The sequence below is a fragment of the Aotus nancymaae genome, unplaced genomic scaffold, assembly GCF_030222135.1.
Source record: "Aotus nancymaae isolate 86718 unplaced genomic scaffold, 86718_ANA_hifiasm-v0.15.2.pri h1tg000064l_0, whole genome shotgun sequence".
Classification (NCBI taxonomy): Eukaryota; Metazoa; Chordata; class Mammalia; order Primates; family Aotidae; genus Aotus; species Aotus nancymaae.
In genome coordinates this window covers 6,082,917-6,105,727 of record NW_026988478.1, presented here as the reverse complement: position 1 = coordinate 6,105,727, position 22,811 = coordinate 6,082,917, and the positions used below count along the sequence as shown (strand labels likewise).

The window sequence follows — 22,811 nt, the reverse complement described above, 5'->3', positions numbered from 1 at the left end:
ACAGCTCATATAATCTTAGATTCTAAAGTAAAAATTCATTGAGCAAACTACAAGAAAATAAGCTAAAAGAACAACACAGGAGAAATAAACCAAATAGTTTCTCACCAAACTCTCTGAGGGTAAGAGTATGGCATATGTGGGAAATACTGGTAGGGGAGGCATTTGCTTTGTTTTGTTTGTGATTCAATAAAGAATTAAAGCAATATGCAACAATCCTGCATGATCTGCACATGTACTCCAGAACCTGAAGAAAAAAAAAATCCCCAAAGATCTAAAAATCAAAACAATTGAACTTATGGAGATAAAGAGCAGAAGGATGGTGACCAGAGACTGGAAAAGCAGTGGGGGGCTTAGGGGAACTGGGGATGGTTAATGGGTCCAAAAAAATTAGAAAGAATGAATAAGACCTAGTATTTGATAGCTCAATAGGGTGACTACAGTCAATAGTAATTTAATTGTACATTTAAAAACAACTAAGAGAGTATAACTGGATTGCTTATAATACAAAGGATAAATGCTTGAGAGAATGGATACCCCATTTTCCAGGATGCAATTATTATACATTGCATGTGTCCCATAACTTTATATACCTATTATGTACCCATAAGAATTAAAAATTAAAACTTTTTTAAATCCCCAAAATAAAAAAAAAGAAATATTAGTTATCTTTCTCCTACAAATCCAGTAATAGAGGAATTCCTTATTTTAATCACCTATCAACAAAAATGAAGTTTTGATTGAGCACCTTCTATGGGTGCTCAAAGGGTAGCACCAGTTGAGATGCTATGAAGTTTATTAAGGAAGTATCAAATGTATCCCTGATGTCCAGGAGTTAATAATCTGGTCAGAATTTAAGTGGAATTACTGAACTAATCACATATATTTATTTCCTCCATCCCCCCAAAAGTTTACTGTTGACCACCTGACTGCCATAGGTTCTAGTGGCACAAAGAAAAAAACCATTCAGATCCTAACTCCAAGTTCTAATGAGGAAGACAATTAAAATACAATTGATCAAGAGTTCAGATGGAGAAATAAGCAGGATGCTGTGGAAGTTGGAGAAAAGAAGTCAGGGAAGACTTCCTGGATGAGGGGGCATTGAGTTGAGAAATAGAATTGAATTATTCAGTGGACAGAAGGCATTTCAGGATGTGCAAACGGCATGTGTAAGAGCCTGGAGGAGACAAGAGGAAGGTGAACCCATAGGAGAGGGCAGAGACAGTGCTAAAGCAGCCTTCCCACTCAGGAACAGCCAAAAGCCCTGAGACGTTGGTAAGAGATGCACCATTATAAAGACATGGCGCTGACTTTGGACATAACCCTCAGGGCAATGGGAGGTCACACAGTTTTTAAAGAGAATAGTAACATAATCAGATTTGCTCTGGAAAGATCCTTCTGGCTTCATATGAAGCATGGCTTGGAGGGGGCAGGAGGGAATGTGGAGAAGCTATGAGAGGACAGCTGTGGTGGAGATGATGATGAAAATTAGGGAGACCTGGGGGACAGGAAGAAGTGGGTGGATGGATGTAAGATGATGAGGATGTAAGATGATTAGATTGACAGTGTGCTTCGAGGGAACAGGGTATCAAGGATGACTCTGCACTTCTCATCTAAATAAATACAAATAGAACTTTTCTTGCCAAGATAAGGGACATGTTGGGAGCCTCCAGCCCCAGAAATGCCAGGAGCTTGGTCTCCATGCCTGAGCTCCTGCTGCCTCCAACTCCCTAAATGATAGGTGTCACCTCCAGTATTTCTGAATGGGCCAAGGCTGGTTTCCGTCCCTTCATTTCCCATTCCTCGTTAGCCAGAATGCTTGAGCTGCAGAAGCCCTGGCTTCCTGGGGCTCAGGAGGTTCAACCTCCCAAATATTTACTCCCCACCTTCTGCCACTATCTGCCAGTATAGGCAGAGCATACTTTTTCAAAGTCTCCAACTCACATGTCAGAAGAACAAAACATATTCACAAGATACTTTCAAGTTAGAGAGAAAAAACATTGAACAGCTTTCTGAGCTGAGTGGCTCATGCAATTTTAAGGACATACCACATAGATCTATAAGAGGTTAAGTATTTACATATTTCCTTAAGGATCCTATTATATTAACATATGATTCCAATTTTATACAATGAAAATTCACAGTTAGGACCACTAATTTTAAAAAATACAATTTACTAAAGGAGAATGAAGTAACTTCTGAAAGTCCACTAGCTAAAATCATCCAGACAGAGCATTGCACACTTGCAGTATGAGACAAAAGCCTCGAACACAAGAGAGAAAGCGGTGTCTAGAGGATTGAGCAGCCAGGAGAGACCTAAAAAGTCTGAGAGCTCTTCAGCAGCTGCTGAGCACATGGCTCTGTACAGAGAAAGAGAGGTGGGCCTCTGTGTGTTTCCAAAGGTGTAAAACATAGGTCAGGAGGCTAACTCCAAAACAGCAGCTAAATAGCGACAGTGGATCCTTATAGGTTTGTCTCTGTATCGCCAGGCCTCCACCAGGGGCCCAAATAACAGAAAACCAAATGCACTGAAAGGAAAAGATTGCCTCACCTGTTTTTGGAAGAGAGTAACTGATATTGAACAAATCCTCCAGAAAAGAGAAGGTGGGGCCTGTGATGTTCAAAGCAAAGTCTGCATTTCCACTTGCAATGGCATCTTTGCGGGCCCAGATGCGTATCTAAATCAAAACAGTTAAGCGCTGATTAGGAAAACCAGTAGCGATTTTGAAAAGAGGTAGCCTGCTTGCTCCAATTCCCTGCTGCTCTAGAGTCAAAGTCTTACCTTTTCAGAAGAACCTACATAATAAAATGTTTGCATGCCTCTATGTCCTGAGAAAACCCCTGAAGGCTGTTCACTAAGTTATAAACAGTGATTTCCCTTAAAAGTGCGTTATGTCAATCTTTGCCAATAGCATGTACAACTCTGGAATCATAAAACAACCCTTGGAATGGGTCATACCACCATCTACCCTTACAGTAAGTGTAGATTCTATAGACATTTTGTGCACTCTGGGCCCTTGTTTCCCTTTTCACGATATATTACTAAGGATCCAAACAGAATTGCACTGTTAGTGGGGGTTATATAGTATGTTACATATTAAGCAAATTTAAATCATACAAATTTAGAATGATTTGGCTATTAGAATATTAATAGTCCTACTTTTAAAATTTCAAATAAGGTTAATTCTCCTAATTTAAAAAAGTTCATCAAATGTCTTATAATTTTAAAGCTGTCGAAGCAAGTAAATTATAATTCTCTTGGTATTCTATCGCCAAATGACACTTCCACTTTAGCAAGTAAAAGGGAATCTCTGCCATGTTTTGTCCATTTGGTGTGACCACACTGTTGTTTGTGTATTTGCAGCTTATTTGTGTGATTTTGGTGAGTAATAGTCTATTGTTTTAACATTAATTATTACTGTAAATTGAAAGTATTGTAAATGCTACAAAAATATCATGTAAGCAATTTTAATAGAATTGCCAGCATTAATGTTAAAGAACATAAGTAAAACTTAAAGATCTTGGAATGAAAGTTACCAATTGAGATAATTAAAATATTTGTCCCGTTGTGAATGCAGTTGTCTAAGAAAGAATGTTCTGCAAAACATTAGAGAAAAAAACGCTAAGGAAATGACTTTCCTTTTATTTCTGCTTAAAAGTTTTTCTTGAATTATGTAAATCCTGAACTACCTACATTGCTTACGTGATAATTTTGTAGAGTTTGCAATACTTTCAATTTACAATAATAATGTTAAAACAATAGAATATTACTCATCAAAAGCACACAAATAAGCTCCAAGTACCCAAACAACAGTGTGGTTACACAAAATGGACAAAACATGGCAGAGATTTCCTTCTACTTGCTAAAGTGGAAGTGTCATTTGGCAACAGAATAGTAAGAGAATTACAATTTACTTGCTTTCTTATGTTTATCCTCATGCCAGACATTAACTATACTTTCCATTTCACCAAATCTTTATCTGTTACTTAATGAGAAATTTGTAAATGGGCTGGACTCTATTCCAAGTATACATTTTTGTTTTTCTGTAGAGTATATAATGCACTCACTAACTTTGTAAAGCTGAGCTGTAGCCAAACGCTAACATTCCACTGATAGACTCATGCCAAACTTCAGTGTGCTGGCTAAGAACATGACTTTCTTAGGCATGCTCCATTTTCCTGCTGCTTCTATGGCAGCTGGCATCCTTTCGGGGTGATTTTTCAGAGATAAATAGAGTTCATCCCTCTACAAGAAATGTTGGCTGTGCAGCAGCACTGACCACAACCAGGCACTTGAGATAATGGAGCCGAGGGATCACCTTGGGTCTGTCATTTCCTGTGGGAGCCGTGGGGCCCGCTCCTCCTTGCCAAGCTCGAAGCACATGCTTCCAAATCAGGCCTGAGCAGATTTAACAATATAAGCCACGCATGTTTAACTGGGCCAGTGCTATATCTGTGGATGTCAAGGATCTACTAGTAATTATTCAATGAGGAAAATCAGACTAGAGCCATCAGCTTAGGAAGATAACAAGCTGTCGTTTGCATCTAACACAGTATTATTAATTCATAAAGTTAGGAGGAGCTTTGAGAATCGCTCAACCAACACAAAGTTGTTAATTCATCACTAGGTTAGGAGTTGTAAAGGAGGAGTAGCTTTGACTGATTCTCCCCTGATGAGCGGCTTGGCTCATCCACAGCTTTCTTTTCTCCACATATTAACGGTGTAAGCCTGGAAGATCTTGGGGTCAGGAGAGTATGTTAGCCAGCTATAAGGCCTGATTTTTTCTCAGCCCCATGAAGTCTATGTGTCTAGAAAGAACTGGGTGTAAGGCCCTCTGTGATAGGGAGTGAACCTGTATATAAAGCACTGCCAGTATAACCGCCATATTTTTCTAAAGGATTATTATAAAGGGGGTAATTGGGTGAAAACCAGGTATTTCAGGACAGAGTGCCAACTTTACACACCTCAGAAAAAGTGTTGCATGCTCCAGAGCTGAAGAACATGGCAGTTCAGCTTCTGGATCGGTATGGGGACAAGAGTGACTTTATTTTAAATGCTAGTCCACTATGTAACTTCTAACTATCCTTGAGTCTAAAATGTCTAGTTAATGTGATACTCATTATGTAGAAACACCTATTCATTCTAAGTTTCCTTCAAAACCACCCTTGTTGTTCTGGAAATCATAGGCTGTGGTGCCTGTGGGTGGGCAACTACACATTCCTTCCAGAGCATGTATGCTTTTCCCCCAGGATATAAGCCCTGGGTCTGGGCAGTTGCAGAGCAAAGATATACCTGTCTTATGCCACCCAAGACCATGCTTCTGTCTTTAAGTTCACTTAATAAATCACTCCAAACCAACAAACTAGATTTGTCTGCCTCCTTCTTCGGTTTCTCAGCTCCTTCTGCATTTGGGGGTCGCTTTGTTTATATGGCCGTTTCATAGAACAATAGGGATGAAATTTAACCTGCATGCACCATTTCAGCCACAGCATTTGTTCCTGGCTAGTGTTCGTTTTGATTGATTGATGCCCAGTCACACTGGTTGCTGACCGTTTTGAATGTCACCCAAGCTTCAAGACTCCACTAACCCTGGCTAAGTACACATTACATACTGAACCCAAGTATCAAGGTTTCAGGGCAGCAGTGCTCCCCATTCTCTCCTGTGTTCTGCAAAAGCAGAAACACACTGGGAAGAGGGAGCACAGACCTTGTCTTGCGGAGTGGGTTTAATACGCACTCTTTCCATGGAAACCTATCCAAAGAATGGCAATAGGAAATGTTACATCCCATTCTGCAAAGCCACACTAAGAACTTTAACAGGACTTGGGAGAGAGAACTAGGAAGCGATTATGGGATATGCAGGCATAGCTACTGGATGCAGAAAGAGTAAATGAACAGTCTGCAGCCAGTACACTCTCCCTTACCTAGAGAATCTTCCTCACTCACCTCCTTGCCCCTTTCCGTTCTATTGACATGGTCATAGTCACATATAACAAATGCAACTAAGTAAGTTGGCATGTGGGGCGTAGTGGAAAAGGTAGTAACAGTCCATTTGCTTCCATTCACATCTTCTTTTTCAGACTGACCTAGAGAAATTTATTTTAGTTCAAATCACAGCAAACCTAAGCAATAACAAGACTTTGAAATAATTTGTCAAATCAGTTGTCACCCAGCTACTCCTTTCCAGCTATTCCTCACAGCCTAGCAGTTCAGATTTCTCCACCTACCCCTAGGCTATCCAGAACTACATTAGGAAGATCTCAGAACAGCATCTTTGGCCTGAATCAGCATTTTGAATAATATAGGCTTGATTGAGGGCCAAATCCATGAGCACTAAAGCTTAGACCCTGATCTGCCTCCTTTCTCTCCCACCTACTTCTATTGTTTTCTAGTCCAGCCCATTTCTCACAACACTTAATCTAGAGCTGCCCCCAGGCAGATCAACAAGGTGCAATTCTACTATTCTCAGGTTTCAACTAAAACTTTAGCAGAAACAATCTGGGGCCTTTAAAGCTGAAATCACAAACTCAAATACCTACAAGGGCCAGGCACTTGAAGTGAAATGGGTTGGTGTATGCTAATAGGGAGTGATGGGGATCATCTGAGAAGAGGCTGCAGGAGACAGCCAACCTCCTGCTGGCTGTGGCAAGACTTGCTGTCCTGGAAACCTGCCTTTAGATGACAATTGTGGAGGCTAAATTCCCTTTTCAACTAAGGTCCTGAGACTTAGAGCCTCCTCTCAAATGTAACTGATCACAGCCATGTAAGAGCCATAGGTGAAGTGTTGTTAGAACTTCTAAGTTTACACATTTAAATTTTTATGTAAAATCTCTAGATATTTTAAAGTTGGAAACTGATTTAATCAAAAGAAAAAAAGACACGTGAGCTAAATAAAACACAGCTGTGTACCAGATTCAGCCTACGCCCACCAACTTATTATCACTAATGATCAACAGTTGAAGCCCAAACGAATGGACAGGCAGTCTGCCTATGTACAAGAACAGTATAATATCCCCAGCTTCTAATACAAAAGGAATCAGGATTTACCATCTCCAAGATGTGGGTGCTCACACATACTCCAGGTGACTGTGCTACCTAATTATAGGAGACTGTACTTATAATACACCATAATACACTGCCTAGAAAAGCCACTGGTGTAAACGTGATTACAAAGCTTACATAGATAGATAGCTAGATATGGACAGAAAGCATTACTTACCTAGCTTTGGCATGTTGGAAAGGGCCACATAACTTGGATGATGAATAATTGTAATATTAAAAGTTGCCTTCAGAGCGGGCTCATCAAAACAAGGGAAAACAAACCTGGCAAATGTTGGTTCCAGCTGGGATGCTATCAGGACCCTGAAATACATTGTGGAAAAATTTTTATTTATTTTTATCTCAACTCGGTGGAATAAAAAATATTGAGAGATGAGGGCTTGTAAGCTAGCCTGGTGTGTGAGAGGAAGTTTCCTCCCATCTTCCTCACTGCCCACCCCATCACACCAACACACTCCAATTGTCATGGCACCTTAGAATTCTCATAAGACCTAAAATACAAGCACACTCTTTAATTTTCAACACAAAATAATATTTGCTTTATTACATCATAAACCTTTAAAACCTTTTACAAACAGAATAGAAACAAATATAGCAAATATGCAACACCAGTCTTTTGAGAACCAGGTCTTTATAAAGCTAGGGTTACTTATTTGAGAACGGTCTATTGCTTTCATCTTCCTCTAAAGTAAAAGTCAGTGGAAGAATGTCTATATTTTTTTCTTTTTCTCACATGCCTGCTCTTCTTCCTAGCCAAAAACTTACACAAAGTTTTTATTTTACACACCCTTGAAAGTAAACAATTTGGGTACATGCTGATTGAACAAAACAACTTTCAATTATACATGAGTAAATATCAAATCCCTACTGATTCTTCCTCCATCTTCATGGCAAAATGCAAAGAGTCACATTATCCAACCATGCACTGATGACTTACAGGGAAAAGCTTAGGGACAAGAATACCCTTAGCAGACGAGAAGATGTCAGGTTCACCCTCTGCAAACACTGCCTGAGACTGATGACAGCATTGGTCCCAGCAGACAACTGTTTTCTCAAAACAAAACAAAACAATCCTGCAGCTTCATTATCCCATTTGCCAAGACTTGCTTAACTGGGAACCTGTTTTTAGATGACAATTGTGGATGCTAAATTCCTTTTTCAACTAAGGTCCTGAGACTGAAAGTCTCTAATACATTTGTTTTTGCATTGGCTCCAATTCTTGGATAAATAAAAGGTGAATTCAACAAAGATCTCTCAAGAGGGTATCCCATACATTACTTAGCTTTGTGATCCCTCCTTCACTGTTATACGGTAGCTGCTAGCATAAAAATTCACACAGCCTTAGGTAGGACACACGGGACAGCTGGCACATGCAAACACCTCTCAGTCAGCTATTATTAGGTGTCATAACCTCACCGTGACAAAAACAATGATTTATAGTAAGCCTATTTTGGCCTATTTGCCCTTGCCCACATTATTATACTCTTAGTTGCATAGACTGGAAGGATCCCTGTGGGCTCTGATACCAGCTACTTTTCTGAAAGACCCTACTCTACTCCATCTACTACCAACTCTGCACTCCTGGAGAAGTCACATAATCTTGTTAAGTCTCAGTTTCCTCACCTAGAAAATAATGACACTATTTACCTGGTACTGCTGTTTGAGCTTTTATATTATTGGTAATTAAATTTACCAACAAAACACCTTTGAATTCTCCTATATCCCTTCCAATCTCACAAACCATTCTTGATACAGATGAACTATACAAGAAGTCAAAGAGGGATAAGTTACAGGATGGAATGGAGGCTTGGAAATCACTAATTACAGATGCATCTTTAAAAGTCCCAGGGTGGAGGGGAGGTGGGGATGGTAATGGGTATTAGAATGAATAATAACTAGTATTTAATAGCACAACACAGTGACTATAGTCAAAATAATTTAATTGTACATTTTAAAATAACTAAAAGAGTATAATTGGTTGGTTTGTAGCAAAGTGGATAAATGCTTGAGGGAATGGATACCCCATTCTCCATGATGTGATTATTATGCATTGCATGCCTGTATCAAAGTATCTCATGAACCCCACAAATACATATACCTACTATTATACCCGCAAAAATTTAAAATATAAAAGAAAAGTTCTAGGGGTTACAGCTGGCCACAGGTTAAACAGGAGTCATATTTGTCTCCCTAGTAAATTTGAAACTGCTAGAAACTAGAGTTAATATATTTTTTATTCTGTATCATTTACAATCTGGGTTCATAGCAACTGCATAAGTATTTTGTTTAGCCAAGTACTAGTATAAAAGAAAAACAGCATGATATTAGTATATACAAAAGAATATGAAGTACTTTGGCAGAGTGTGTTATCCTGGCATTTGTTTTATGGTTTTGGTTACTGTCTGTAAGGGGACGGGACAAAGTACAGAAGATTCAAGCCATTGACAATATAGTGGAAAGAATAGGAGTCAACAGGAAATTCAGTCACCTGAGTTCTTGCTCAGAATCTGTAGTGTAAAGACAGTCGTGTAACTTTGGGAAAGCTGCTTAATATACCACTTAAATTTTCTATAAAATGTAGATGATCTCTAAGGCCACTCACAGCTCTAAAACTGATTCTAAGAGGGATTAAGATGTCCAGCAGGATGGAAAATGAGCCCATGAGTTGGCTGTGACTGAGTCATCTAAAGTTGGGAGAAACAACCCCTTTGCAGATTCATGCATGGCCTTCAGAAGGTCTTTGAGCCCTCTGAAATTATAGGACATTTTGTACAACTGGTGGTATATTAAAAAAATACAGGCTCTCTGAGGGATTCTCTCCTATTTTAAAAAATATATAAACACGTATTTTTAAAAAGCCAACAAATGTCTATTGTCTTTGTAAAAGAAACTATAGGAAGTAAAGCTTGATCATACATTCTTAGCTGCCATGACTTCACGAAGCTTATGAATCTCAAAGAGGCTGCAAGGTGGGAAGTGGGGAGAAAATTAGACACTTTTTAAGGAAGTGGGAAACTTTTATTCTCCAGGTTCAAAAAGTGAACCTGGAGCATAAAAGCAGGTGGGGGCACCAGCTTAAAGAGTCACCACTTTAGCAAATCAAACATCAAACAAACATTTTCCAATTCCATAATTCAGGTCTCCAAATAAGTAAAATAAAAGAAAATCTCTTGCATTTCATTCAACGATTTCCCTCCCTAGTTTTACACAAACAAACAAAAAGTTAGGGGGAAATCCCTACAGCACACAACCTTTGGCTCTCAACCTTAACTGCAAAAGTCAAGCCTAACCGGCAGCGCATATGATCAGATTATGCCACCTCTGGGAACCTCACAGTTGTGTTTTTCTGTTTTCTCTGTGCTTTGGACACAAGCAATCCTGCAAAGATATTCTGACCTCAGAAAATAGAACCATCCACCACCCTCTCTTCCCTTCAGATCTCACTGAAACATGCTATTATGGTGTCCATTAAGTCTGTGTTTAGAATGGTCAGCTGGTGAGGGAGTTAATTTGGGAGAATTTGTCTCCCTGTGGGTCAGTATTGCAGAGCCACTTTCCTGCCCTCCTGTCTAGAAAGAGAATAATGGACTCACTGCTTTCTTGTGCTGGAAGTGGATCATGGACTCTGTACTTTCTTCATGGTTAAGAACCACATGACATTGTTGAAGAATAAATCTACTATCATATAAAAATATCCACTACATCCACTCAGTAAGCTATTTCATTCCAAATTATTTTATGAACTTTGTATTCCTACAGCTCTAGTTAACAAGTGCTGAATAACATAGCTGATCAAGTATTAAATAATTCTTAGGAAAGTTGTCCTCCTCCGCAGTTTTTTTACACAATAACACACTCAGAAATCAAAAGTTTTAGTAGAGCCAGATGTTACCCCACTGGACCGTGGTTCAAAGGTTGGCTTATGAATCATGTTTGTTTATAACTTGTGTAATAGGATCTGAAAACTGAAATTTTCACCATGCAACAAAACATAATAGATGTAAAATTCCAGAGAAAGGCACCAAAATATGTTACAAAGATTTTCAAAATAAATGGCCTTGAGAACCTGGGGGTGCCTGTTGAACTTCTCAGCTAGATGAAGGCTACAGAAGAAGGGTCAGAGAATGGAAACAAAAGAGATTGGAGAAGATATCTCTTGATGGAGGGGAGGGGCAAGCATTATTTTGCCAAGCTTTCCATGCTCTCAGGGAATTGGGAGGAGGGGCAACCTTCTAACTATGGGCTTGGAGGAGAGAATCCCTCAGAGAGCAGAGGAAGTGTTTCCTTAGGCTGAGAGGCTTGGAAGCCCAACTCACTTTTGAGAAAGATGAAATTGACAGTATGGCCAGGGTCTAACTCCTACCAGGTGGCGATCTAAAAGGCATGAGAATAGCTGACTTCTTTGGAGTGCTGCTGCCTTGGGACTCACGCCAGTCCCAGGCCAGGGATGCATGAGTGTTCCTTGCTAGAGCTGTGTCCCCTATCACACAGAGTAAGTCAATAAGGGGACTGTCTTGGGTCAGTCCTATAGAGCCACCTGGAGGAGGTTGGAGGAGCTTTGAAATACACTGCTCGATGTCCAGGGGCTAAGGAAGGAGTCATGGTGACTATCAGAACAAAGACATAGGAGAAGTTGCTGAGTCAAGGAAATTGTAGAAAAAAGAGGGAAAACACTGAAGAAGCCAGGAAAACGACATCTCAAGGGAAAATTCATCTGTAAGACCAGAATGAGACCAAATGACAACTGTACTAGTTCAAGTAAGAAGTGTCCTATTTATTACCTCTCCCTGTCACCCTCAGCCCCACTGGACTCTCGTGGAATCAAAATAGCAGCTATCAGGATAGGCAAAGAAGAGTAGAAATGTGAGGTAAAGAAAAGGAGAAGGACTACACCCTCTAAATTACTGCCGGTTTCGATCCTAAAGCCAGCCCAAGAGTGGGAATGGAGCATGGGAGAGAATGGAGGTGGGAGAGGAAGTTTAACAGCAAATTAAGTTCAAAGGTTTGACTATTACACAGGATTGGATTTTCTAATTTTCGCATCTGACTTATTTGTGACTAAGTGACTGTAGATCATCTGTCACCTAAGAATAAGCAGGAACTTATAGGCTGCTGGGGTCCTCATGCAGAGCAGAAAAGTTATCCCGCAGACTAAATTTCCCACTGTAAAGGATAATGGGAAAAATAAAGTTTTGTTTTTACTAAACTATAAGGTGTGCTTTTTCAATATGCTAGCTATACTTATTTTTCAAAAGACACAGGATCTGAATTTTTGCTGTGCAAAACCATCTCCCAGAGAGAACTGCTCAGCCACATGCTATATATGGGTATGACACCTCCACAGGATAATGAAATGATGTCTTTCTTCTGTGACACCAGCATCATGTGCCTGGCACTTGAGTTCCCTGACCTTGTTTTGAGACTTACAAATTATTTCCTAATACTGCTCAAATTTCTCTCTTGTGTGTCACACCCTAATCACCATGCCAGATTTCTTAGCATAAACAGCAACTGCAAGGAAGTCTCCTTCGATTCTCTGTTCACTCTGCCTATACCTGCACACATTCACTGATTTTAATCATGTTGCTTTCATGTTTATTTGCACCCCCAAATATCCTAATTTTCACCAATGATTTCACACTTCCTTATTTGATCTTGGTCTTTCTATCTTCATTTCTCTAAATACCTTTCAGTTCCTTCTTCTCTTTAATCAAGGGACTACTAGGATCAGAAATGCAAGAAGAATTCTGGGAATCTGTGAACAAAAGTGGGATTATATATGTTCTCTTATTAAATTTCACTTGATCTTAGCCAAAAGGCTGAGAAGCGATGTCTCTTACTAAATTTCAAAAGTGAAGGGAACTTAAAGAGTCCCGCCATCTTAATTTACAGATATGAAAACCGACTCCCCAGGAGTTTATGCAACTGATTAGACAACCAGCAAGTGCAAGGTGGTACCAGAATCAGGGCTCCAGCTCCCAAGCCTGGGGTCCTTTCCAATGCACTGCCTGCTTTGAAGTACATAAAATAATAAATACTAAAACTAAACTAAGATGTCATGAAGATAACTGGAGATTAACTTTATAATTAATAGCATCCCCAAATATAAAGATAATGAGACTTCTGTTTGACGCCACAAGGAAGTAACATAGGCTCAAGTTAGCCTTCTGCTGAAAACAGTTTTAAAACCTGATAAAATATATGAAACAACTATTTCAGACATAAGATAACCAGAAGCAGAGGACTGTGATCCTCAAGAGAAGAGAAGTAAACAAGTCAAATGCTGCAATCACCCTGTCCTTCTGCCTGGAAGCAGTTTCTAAACTGCAGCACAGAAACAATCCAATGGTCTCACTGAGCTGAAGAGACAGATGTTAGAGTTCAGGGGCACCTAGACAGCTAGAATTTGTAGAGTGAGTTTAAAAAAAGAGGTAACTATGTAGAGAAAGACTTCCAGAAATCTGCATAGAAATCCCCTCAAGTCTTCAGTCAAATATCAATCTTCATGAGCTCAGGCAAAGAGAAGCTGTTGGGGAAAGAGTAAGTACCAGTGAAGGGAAAGCTGAACACTTCCCAGAGTTCACATACTGTTCAGAGTTGTTTGAATTCCCTCAAGGCAGCGTATTGAAATCTTCAGAATACATAGATTATTCAACAGAGAGAGACCAGCTTGGTGGTGCCTGAGTATTAAGCAAAAGTAGCTGTAGAGTAAAGGCTTCTTTAGAGTCACTCTCAAAGAACTTAAAAACAAGGCTCAAGAGAATCAGACAAGGATCAACAGGATCACCAAGTAATTTCAGTTACTACCCAAAAGGACCAGCATTCTCTAAGCAATATAACAAAATCCAGCATTCAACAACATACAAATTGAAATGTCAGGCACTCAAGAAAAAAATGAGAAAACACCCAAACATCTGGAAAGCAAATAACGCAGTTCTAAATAACACAGGAGTCAAAGATGAAATCAAAATGGAAATTAGAAGGTATTCTGAACTGAAAAAAAAAAAAGATAAAAAACAACATAATATCATTTGTGGCATGGCATTAAAGCAATAGCAGGAAATTTATAGCATGAAATTCCCACATGAGAAATAAAAGGGTCTTAAAGCAGTGAGTTTGTGTCAACCTTAGTATACAAAAAGTAAAAAAAAAAAAAGCCCAAAATAAGAAGAAAGGAGATAAGAAAGATCAAACTATAAATCGTTGAAATAAAAAACAGAAAATCAATAGAGAAAAATCAATGAAGCCAAAAACAGTTCTACAAGATTAGTAAAATGGATAAATCTTGACACCAGTCCTACAACAGCATGGTCGGGTAGTACAGAGCTGGTCAGGTGCACCTATTCTCATCTAACCAAAAAGTAGGAGCCAATGCCATTACCTGGGTTGTTGCTACCTTGTGAAGCTCACCAGTATCCTGAGCACCAGACAGCAGGCCAGCAGAAGAACCGAATCAAAGAGGTTGTGAGGGATATACAAGTGGCAGAAGTGGCAGCCGAAGAGACCCCTCGATACCCCTGGAGGCTGTGGCCTCTAGTCACTGGGAGCCACTGCTCTGTTTCAGATTGAAGAACGACTTAGTTGGTGCAGTGATCAGTCATGGTGGGTCAAAAATAAAGGATAGCCAAAGCATAACAAACATCGAAATCCAGATAATAAAAGGACATCTGGAATCATTTGTCAAACTTTGGCAGCAAAGTGATGCAAACAAAAGCAAAAGTAGTGATAGATAATTGTGTAAAAAAAAAAAAAGCAAATTACAATTCAGAATGCAGAATTGATTTACCACCAGTTGAGAAAATCTTTTACAAAGAGTCAACAAGTTCAATATCCCAAGTGCAAATGGACAACTGGAGGAAGGAAAATTTTAATATGATGTGTGATGACTTGAAAGATGGTGAGAAATATCATATCCCCAATCCTACTTTCACATTTGATGATGTCTTTCAATGTTATTCTGCAATTATGGAAAACATTAAAAAGTCAGATTTTCAAAAACCAACACCAGTCCCAGGCATGGCCAATTGCTCTGCAAGGAATAGATCTTATAGGAGTAGACAAAACTGGTACAGGAAAAACATTATGCTATTTAATGGCTGGATATATTCATCTGGACTTTCAACATATAGAGGAAAAAAAATAGACCCGCTTGTTAGTCCTTATGCCCACTCAGAAGCTACCTCTTTAAGTGGAAGCTGAATGATGCAATAAAAGTTTAGAAGTATTTGTGTATATGGTGGTGGAGATAGAGACAAACAAATAGAAGACCTTAGAAAAGGTGTTCATATCATAATTGCAACTCCTAAAAAATTGAATGATCTGCAAATAAATAACTTTGTTAGCCTGAGAAGTATAACCTACTTGGTTTTAGATGAAGCAGACAAGATGCTGGACATGGGGTTTGAACCCCAGATAATGAAGATTTTGTTAGATGTGTGCCCAGAGAGGCAGACTATTATGTCCAGTGCAACTTGGCCATATTCAGTTCATCAACTCGTACAATCTTATTTGAAAGAGCTTGGCCGTGCGAGGTGGCTCATGCCTGTAATCTCAGCACTATGGGAGGCTGAGGTGAGGGGATCACCAGAGGTCAGGAGTTTGAGATCAGCCTGACCAACATGGAGAAACCCCATTTCTCCTAAGAATACAAAATTAGCCAGGTGTGGTGGTGCATGCCTGTAATCTCAGCTATTCAGGAGGACGAGGCAGCAGAATCGCTTGAACAAGAGCGAAACTCCGTCTCAAAAAAAGAGAAACGAAAAAGCCCATGCTTGTCTGTGCTGGTACACTGGATCTAGTTGCCATAAGTTTAGTGAAGCTAATATAATGATCACCACAGAGGAAGAAAAATGAATTTATATCCAAAGTTTTCTAGACAGCATTTCACCCAGAGACAAAGTCATTGTCTTTATTTCCCAAAAGGCAGTTGCAGATCATTTATCAAGTGACCTAATCCTTGGAAATATATCAGTAGAGTCTCTGCATGGTTTAGAGAGATTGGTTGAGAGAGCATTAGAGAACTTTAAAATATATCAAGTGAATATTAATTGCTACTGACGTAGCATCCTGAGGTCTTGATGTCCATGATATTACAGATGTCTGTAATTACAATTTTCCATGAAACACTGAAGAACATGTACACCAAATAGGGTGCATGGGAAGAGCCAGAAGGAGTGGAGTGTCAATTACACTTGTGACTAGAAATGATTGGAGGGTTGCCACTGAATTGATTAATACCAGAGAGTTCCAGAGGAGTTTGTGTCAATGTCTGAGAGACACGAGGCATATCAACAACTAAAAAGAAAATGGGAAGACTTCACCGAAGGCCCAAGAAGTTTTATTAAGGTCTTTTATTGAAAAGTGTTACTAGCTTACTAGAAGTAAAACTTTAATAGCACATATACTTTCAAGTGCCTGCTTTCGTAAGGCTTGGTTAGAGTTTATATTGCAATCAGCATTACCTCTAAAAATTTTTAACATTATAAATTGTTAGGTGTTACTCTTTTTTTTTAATTTAATTTTTTTTATTGTATTTTAGGTTTTGGGGTACATGTGAAGAACATGCAAAATTGTTTCATAGGTACACACGTGGCAGTGTGATTTGCTGCCTTCCTCCCCTTCACCTATATCTGGCATTTCTCCCCTAGGTGTTACTCTTTTACTATTACCTAAAGTCTAGTGAATGTATCTTTAGAGTTGGTGGGTGTATAAATTGGTATAACCTCCTATGGACAACTTGGTATGTATAAATTATAAATACATAGATCTTTTGATCAGATAATTTCTTTTCTAGGAATGCATTCTATAAGTATGTCTGCAATATCTGTAGTATCAAAAGACTAACTGAATGTCTAGTAGGATACTAGATGAAGTACTAAAAGCAAAGAACTTTTTACTGTGATGGTGGACTGGGTTAAAACAGAAAACCTTATCTTCTACTTCAAACTGAACAGAAATGCTAGATAAAATATTTTTGAAAAAGATGTTCCCAAAGCTGAGTTATTAATGGGGGCTTATTATATTCTGTATATGTTTAAAGAATTTTCTATAATCAAAACTCCATATTTACTAGCCCCCCCCAAAAAAAAATAAATCTCTAGGCAGGCTCCAGCTCCCAAAGAGAGAAGACATAAATTTCCAATATCAGGAATAAAAGAGGTGATGTCACTACAGAGTTTATAGATGTTTAAAATAACCAGAAAATATTTTGAACAACTTTATACTTATAAATTTGGCAACTTTGATTAAGTGGCTGAGTTCCTAGAAAGACACAAACTACCAAAGTTTGCCTATGAAGAAATAGATAACCTAAATAGCCTGTATCTATCAAATCAATTTAACTTATAGTTAAAAACCACCCCACAAAGAATTTCCAGACCCAGGTAGCCTCATGGTGAAATTCAATCAGATGGTTATAAAAGAAGTATTACCAATTTTATATAAATTCTTTCTGAAAATCAAAGAGGAACTACTTCTGAATGCATTATTTGAAGTCAGTGTTACTTTGACATCAAAATCAGACAAATTAGCCTTTTGCAAGAAAACTACAAGTCAATAACGCTCATGAGCATAGAGCAAAAATTCTAAACAAAATTTTAGTAAATCAAATATAATAATATATAAAAAGGCTAATGTGTAAAGAACAACTGGAATTTATTTCAAGAATTCAAGGTAGACTGGGTGCAGTGCCTCATGCCTGTAATTCCAACACTTTTGGAGGCCAAGGGGGATGGATTGCTTGAGCTCAGGAGTTTGAAACCAGCCTGAACAACATGGAAAAACTCTATTTCTACCAAAAATACAAAAAATTAGCTGGACATGGTGGCATGTGTCTGTAGTCTTAGCTACTCAGGAGGCTGAGGCGGGAGAATCACCTGAACCCTGAAAGCCAAGGCTGCAGTGAGCTGTGATTGCGCCACTGCACTCCAACCTGGGCACCAGAAGTGAGACTCTTGCAAGTTTATCATTAGAAAATCAATGTAATTTACCATATTAACAAATTAAATAGCAAAAACTATATAATCATCTCGAAAGATGCAGAACACACATATGATAAAATATGACATCCATTCCTGATCATAGCTCTCAGAAAATTATAAATAAAAGGAAACTTTCTCAACCAGTAAAAAGAATCTACCAAAAAATAGCCCTATGGAAAAAATCATAATAATTAACGTGGAAGACTGAGTGCTTTCACCCTACAGTAAGAAATGAGACTAGAATATCTTTACTCACTTCTTCTATTCAACATTGTATTAGAGGCTCTAGACATTTAAATAAGGCAAGAAAATAAATAAAAGGCATAAAAACTGAAATAGATTCAAGACAACATAATGACCTATGTAGAAAATTTAATGGAAAATTAAAAGTTTTTTAAAATAAAAAGATGCTAATTGAAGAAGCGATTTAGCAAAGTTGTAACATACAAGGTCAATAAACAAAAATTAACTAGCAAAAAATATTTAGAAATTGGATTTTAAAATAATATCATTACCAATAGATACTTAAAATATAAAATACCTAGGAATGAATCTGGCAAAATATGTGTAAAATCTGTACAGTGAACAATATAAACCTTGCTGAGAGTAGTTAAAGAAGACCTAAATTAAGTAGAGAGATATACCATGTTCATAGGTTGGAAGACTCAATATTTTTAAAATTTGAATTCTCCCCAAATTTTTCTATAGAGTCAACATAAACTCAGTTAAAATCCCAGGAGGCTCTTTTTTGTTCTTTATTTATTTAATAGATATTAGCAAGCTAACTCTAAAATTAATATGGAAATGCAAAGGATCTAGAATATCCTAAATAACTGGAAAAAAAGTTGGTAGATGAATAACACCTGGTTTCAAGATTTATTATAAAGCTACAGTAATCAAGACAGTACAGAATTGGCATAACGATACACAAATGGATCAATAAAACAGAATAGACATAAAAAATACCCATAGATATACGAAAAACTAACTTTTTACAATAATGCAGACACAATTAAGTACAGATATCATGGACTTTTTAACAAATGGCAGTGGTACAGTTCAATGTCATATGCAAAAAAAAAAAAAAACCTTTTTAATCCATACCTCACACCACATGCAAAAATTAACTCAAAATGGATCATACATCTAACTATAAAACTTCTGAAAGAAGGTATAGAAGAAAATTTGCATGAGCTTGGGATAGACAATGTTTTCTTAGCTACAGCACCAAAAGCTTGATATATATAAGGAAATATTGTTAAACTGAACTTCATTAAAATGTAAAACTTCTGCTCTTTGAAAGACACTGTTAAAAGAATACAAAGACAAGCCACAACTGAAAAATTATTTGCAAATCATGCATTTGAGAAAGAATCCTCTCTAAATTCAACAATAAGAAAATAAACAGCCCAAAAGAAAAATGTACTGAAGATTTTATCAGACATTTTGCTACAAAAGATGAATGACTAATAGTTACAGGAAATGATGCACAACATTATTAGTCATTAGGAAAATACAAATTAAAACTGTAATGAAGAACACTATACATTTATTAGAATGGCTAAAATGAAGTAGTCTGGCAATACCAAGTGTTAGCAAGGATTTGGAACAACTAGAATTCTCCCATATGTTGATAAGAGTTTTAAACTACCAAACTCCTTGCAAAACAGTTTTGCAGTTTCTTAAAACACTAAACATTCATATAATCTAACCACTCCACTCCTAGGTATTTACTCAAGAAAACTGAATTCATAGAAAGACTTGTACATGATTATTCCTGGAAGTTTTATTTGTAACAGCTCAAAACTGAAAACAATCCAAATGTCTTGGTAATTTGTTGGATAAATAAGTTGTGTTCTTTCAGTACAATGGAGTGCTATCAGTAATACAAAAGAACTGATAGACATGAAAAGAATGTCTATCAAAGTAATTCTACTGAGTGAAAGAAGTCAGGAATGAGAGTAAATATTGTATAATTCTATTCATATAAAACACTAGAGAATGCAAATTAATCTACACACCCCTTGTAAGTTGTATTCCTAGGTATTTTATTCTCTTTGTAGCAATTGCGAACGAGAGTTCACTCATGATTTGGCTCTCTGTCTGTTATTGATGTATGGGAATGTTTGTGATTTCTGCACATTGATTTTGTATCCTGAGACTTGGCTGAAGTTGCTTATCAGTTTAAGGAGATTTTGGGCTGAGACGATGGGGTTTTCTAAATACACAATCCTGTCATCTGCAAACAGAGACAATTTGACATTCTCTCTTCCTATTTGAATACCCTTTATTTCTTTCTCTTGCCTGATTGCCCTGGCCAGAATTTCCAATACTATATTGAATAGGCGTGGTAAGAGAGAGCATCCTTGTCTTGTACCAGTTTTCAAAGGGAATGCTTCCAGCTTTTGCCCATTTGGTATATTACCCCATTCTGTAGTTTTGTCATAAATAGCTCTTATTATTTTGAGAAATGTTCCATCAATACCTAGTTTATTGAGAGTTTTTAGCATGAAGGGGTGTTGAATTTTATGGAAGGTCTTTTCTGCATCTGTTGAGATAATCATGTGGTTTTTGTGATTGGCTCTGTTTATGTGATGGATTACGCTTATTGATGTGCATATGTTGAACCAGCCTTGCATCCCAGAGATGAAGCCAATTTGATCGTGGTGGATAAGCTTTTTGAAGCGCAACGGGATTCAGTTTGCCAGTATTTAATTGAGGATTTTCACATCAATGTTTACCAGGAATATTGGCCTCAAATTTTCTTTTTTTGTTGTGTCTCTGCCAGGTTTTGGTATCAGGCTGATGCTGGCCTCAAAAAATGAGTTAAGGGGGAGTCCTTCTTTTTCTATTGTTTGAAATAGTTTAAAATGGAATGGTACCAGCTTCTCTTTGTACCTCTGGTAGAATTCAAATGTGAATCTGTCTGGTCCTGGACTTTTTTTTGGTTGGTAGGCTATTACTTACTGCTTCAATTTTAGAAATTGTTAATTCAGGGATTTGACTTCTTCCTGGTTTAGTCTTGGGAGGGTGTACGTATCCAGGAATTTATCTATTTCTTTCTAGATTTTCTAGTTTATTTGCACAGAGGTGTTTATAGTCTTCTCTGATGGTAGTTTGTATTTCTGTGGGATCAGTGGTGATATCCCCTTTATCATTTTTTATCATGTCTATTTGATTCTTCCTTCTTTTCTTCTTTATTAGTCTGGCTTGTGGTCTATCTATTTTGTTGATCTATTCAAAAAATCAGCTGTGTCTTTTAATTGGGGTATTTACCCTGTTTACATTTAAGATTAATATTGTTATATATGAGTTTGATTCTGTCATTATGATGCTAGCTGTTTATTTTGTCTGTTAGTTGATGCAGTTTTTTCCTAGTGTCTATGGTCTTTACAATTTGGTATGTTTTTGCAGTGGCTAGTACCGGTTGTTTCTTTCCATGTTTAGTGCTTCCTTCAGGAGCTCTTGTAAGGCAGGCCTGGTGGTGACAAAATCTCTCAGCATTTGCTTGTCTGTAAATGATTTTATTTCTCCTTCACTTATGAAGCTTAGTTTGGCTGGATATGAAATTCTGAGTTGAAAATTGTTTGCTTTAAGAATGTTGAACATTTGCCCTCCCTCTCTTCTGGCTTGTAGGGTTTCTGCAGAGAGATCCACTGTGTTCTGATGGGCTTCCCATTGTGGTAACCCGATCTTTCTTTCTGGCTGTTCTTACCATTTTATTCATTCATTTTAACCTTGGTGAATCTGACAATTATGTGTCTTGGGGTTGCTCTTCTTGAGGAGTATCTTTGTGTTGTTCTCTGTATTTCCTGAATTTGAATATTGGCGCATCTTGGTTGGGGAAGTTCTCCTGGATAATATCCTGAAGAGTGTTTTCCAACTTGGTTCCATTCTCCCTGTCACTTTCAGGTACACAAATCAAACATAGGTTTGGTCTTTTCACATGGTTCCATATTTCTTGGAGGCTTTATTTGTTCCTTTTCATTCTTTTTTCTCTAATCTTGTCTTCATGCTTTATTTCATTAAATTGATCATCAATCTCTGATATCCCTTCTTCCACTTGATCAATTTGGCTATTGATACTTGTGTATGCTTCACAAAATTCTCATGCCGTGTTTTCAGTTCTACCAGATTAGTTATGTTCTTCCCTAAACCAGTTAGTCTAGTTAGCAATTCTCTAACCTTTTTTCAAGGTTCTTAGCTTCCTTGCATTGGGTTAGAATACACTCCTTTAGCTCAGAGGAGTTTGTTACCCACCTTCTGAAGCCTACTTCTGCCAAGTTGTCAAACTCATTCTCTATTTAGTTTTGACCCCTTGCTGGTGAAGATTTGTGATCCTTTGGAGGAGAAGAGGTGTTCTGGTTTTTGGAATTTTCAGCCTTTTTGTGCTGATTTCTTCCCATCTTCAAGGATTTATCTACCTTTGGTCTTTGATGTTGGTGACTTTCAGATGGGGTTTCTGAGTGGACATCCTTTTTGTTGATGTTGATGCTATTTCTTTCTGTTAGTTTTCCTTCTAACAGTCAGGCTCCTCTGCTGCAGGTCTGCTGGAGTTTGCTGGAGTTCTATTCCTCCATACCCTGTTTGCCCAGGTATGGAGGCTGCAGAGGCTGCAGAACAGCAAAGATTGCTGCCTGTTCCTTCCTCTGGAAGCTTCATCCCAAAGGGGCATCCACCTGATGTCAGCTGGAGCTATCCTGTATGAGGTGTCTGTCAGCCCCTGCTGAAAGGTGTCTCCCAGTCAGGAGACACAGGGGTCAGGGAACCACTTG

At 38.0% G+C, this 22,811-nt stretch overlaps 1 protein-coding gene and 1 pseudogene across 1 annotated transcript in view; one reads left to right on the top strand and one right to left on the bottom strand.

The window, feature by feature from the left end:
* The window catches only part of LVRN (laeverin), a 69,424-nt gene that overhangs the window by 38,237 nt on the left and 8,376 nt on the right, over positions 1-22,811 (bottom strand). Inside the window, exons 2-4 of the mRNA XM_012448750.2 lie at positions 7,218-7,360; positions 5,945-6,084; positions 2,549-2,675 (exon numbers count right to left, since the gene is read on the bottom strand). Of these exons, the coding sequence (XP_012304173.1) occupies positions 2,549-2,675; positions 5,945-6,084; positions 7,218-7,360 (410 nt within the window). The remainder of the gene's footprint in view (positions 1-2,548; positions 2,676-5,944; positions 6,085-7,217; positions 7,361-22,811) is intronic.
* Positions 14,016-16,401, top strand: LOC135270547 (probable ATP-dependent RNA helicase DDX43; annotated as a pseudogene).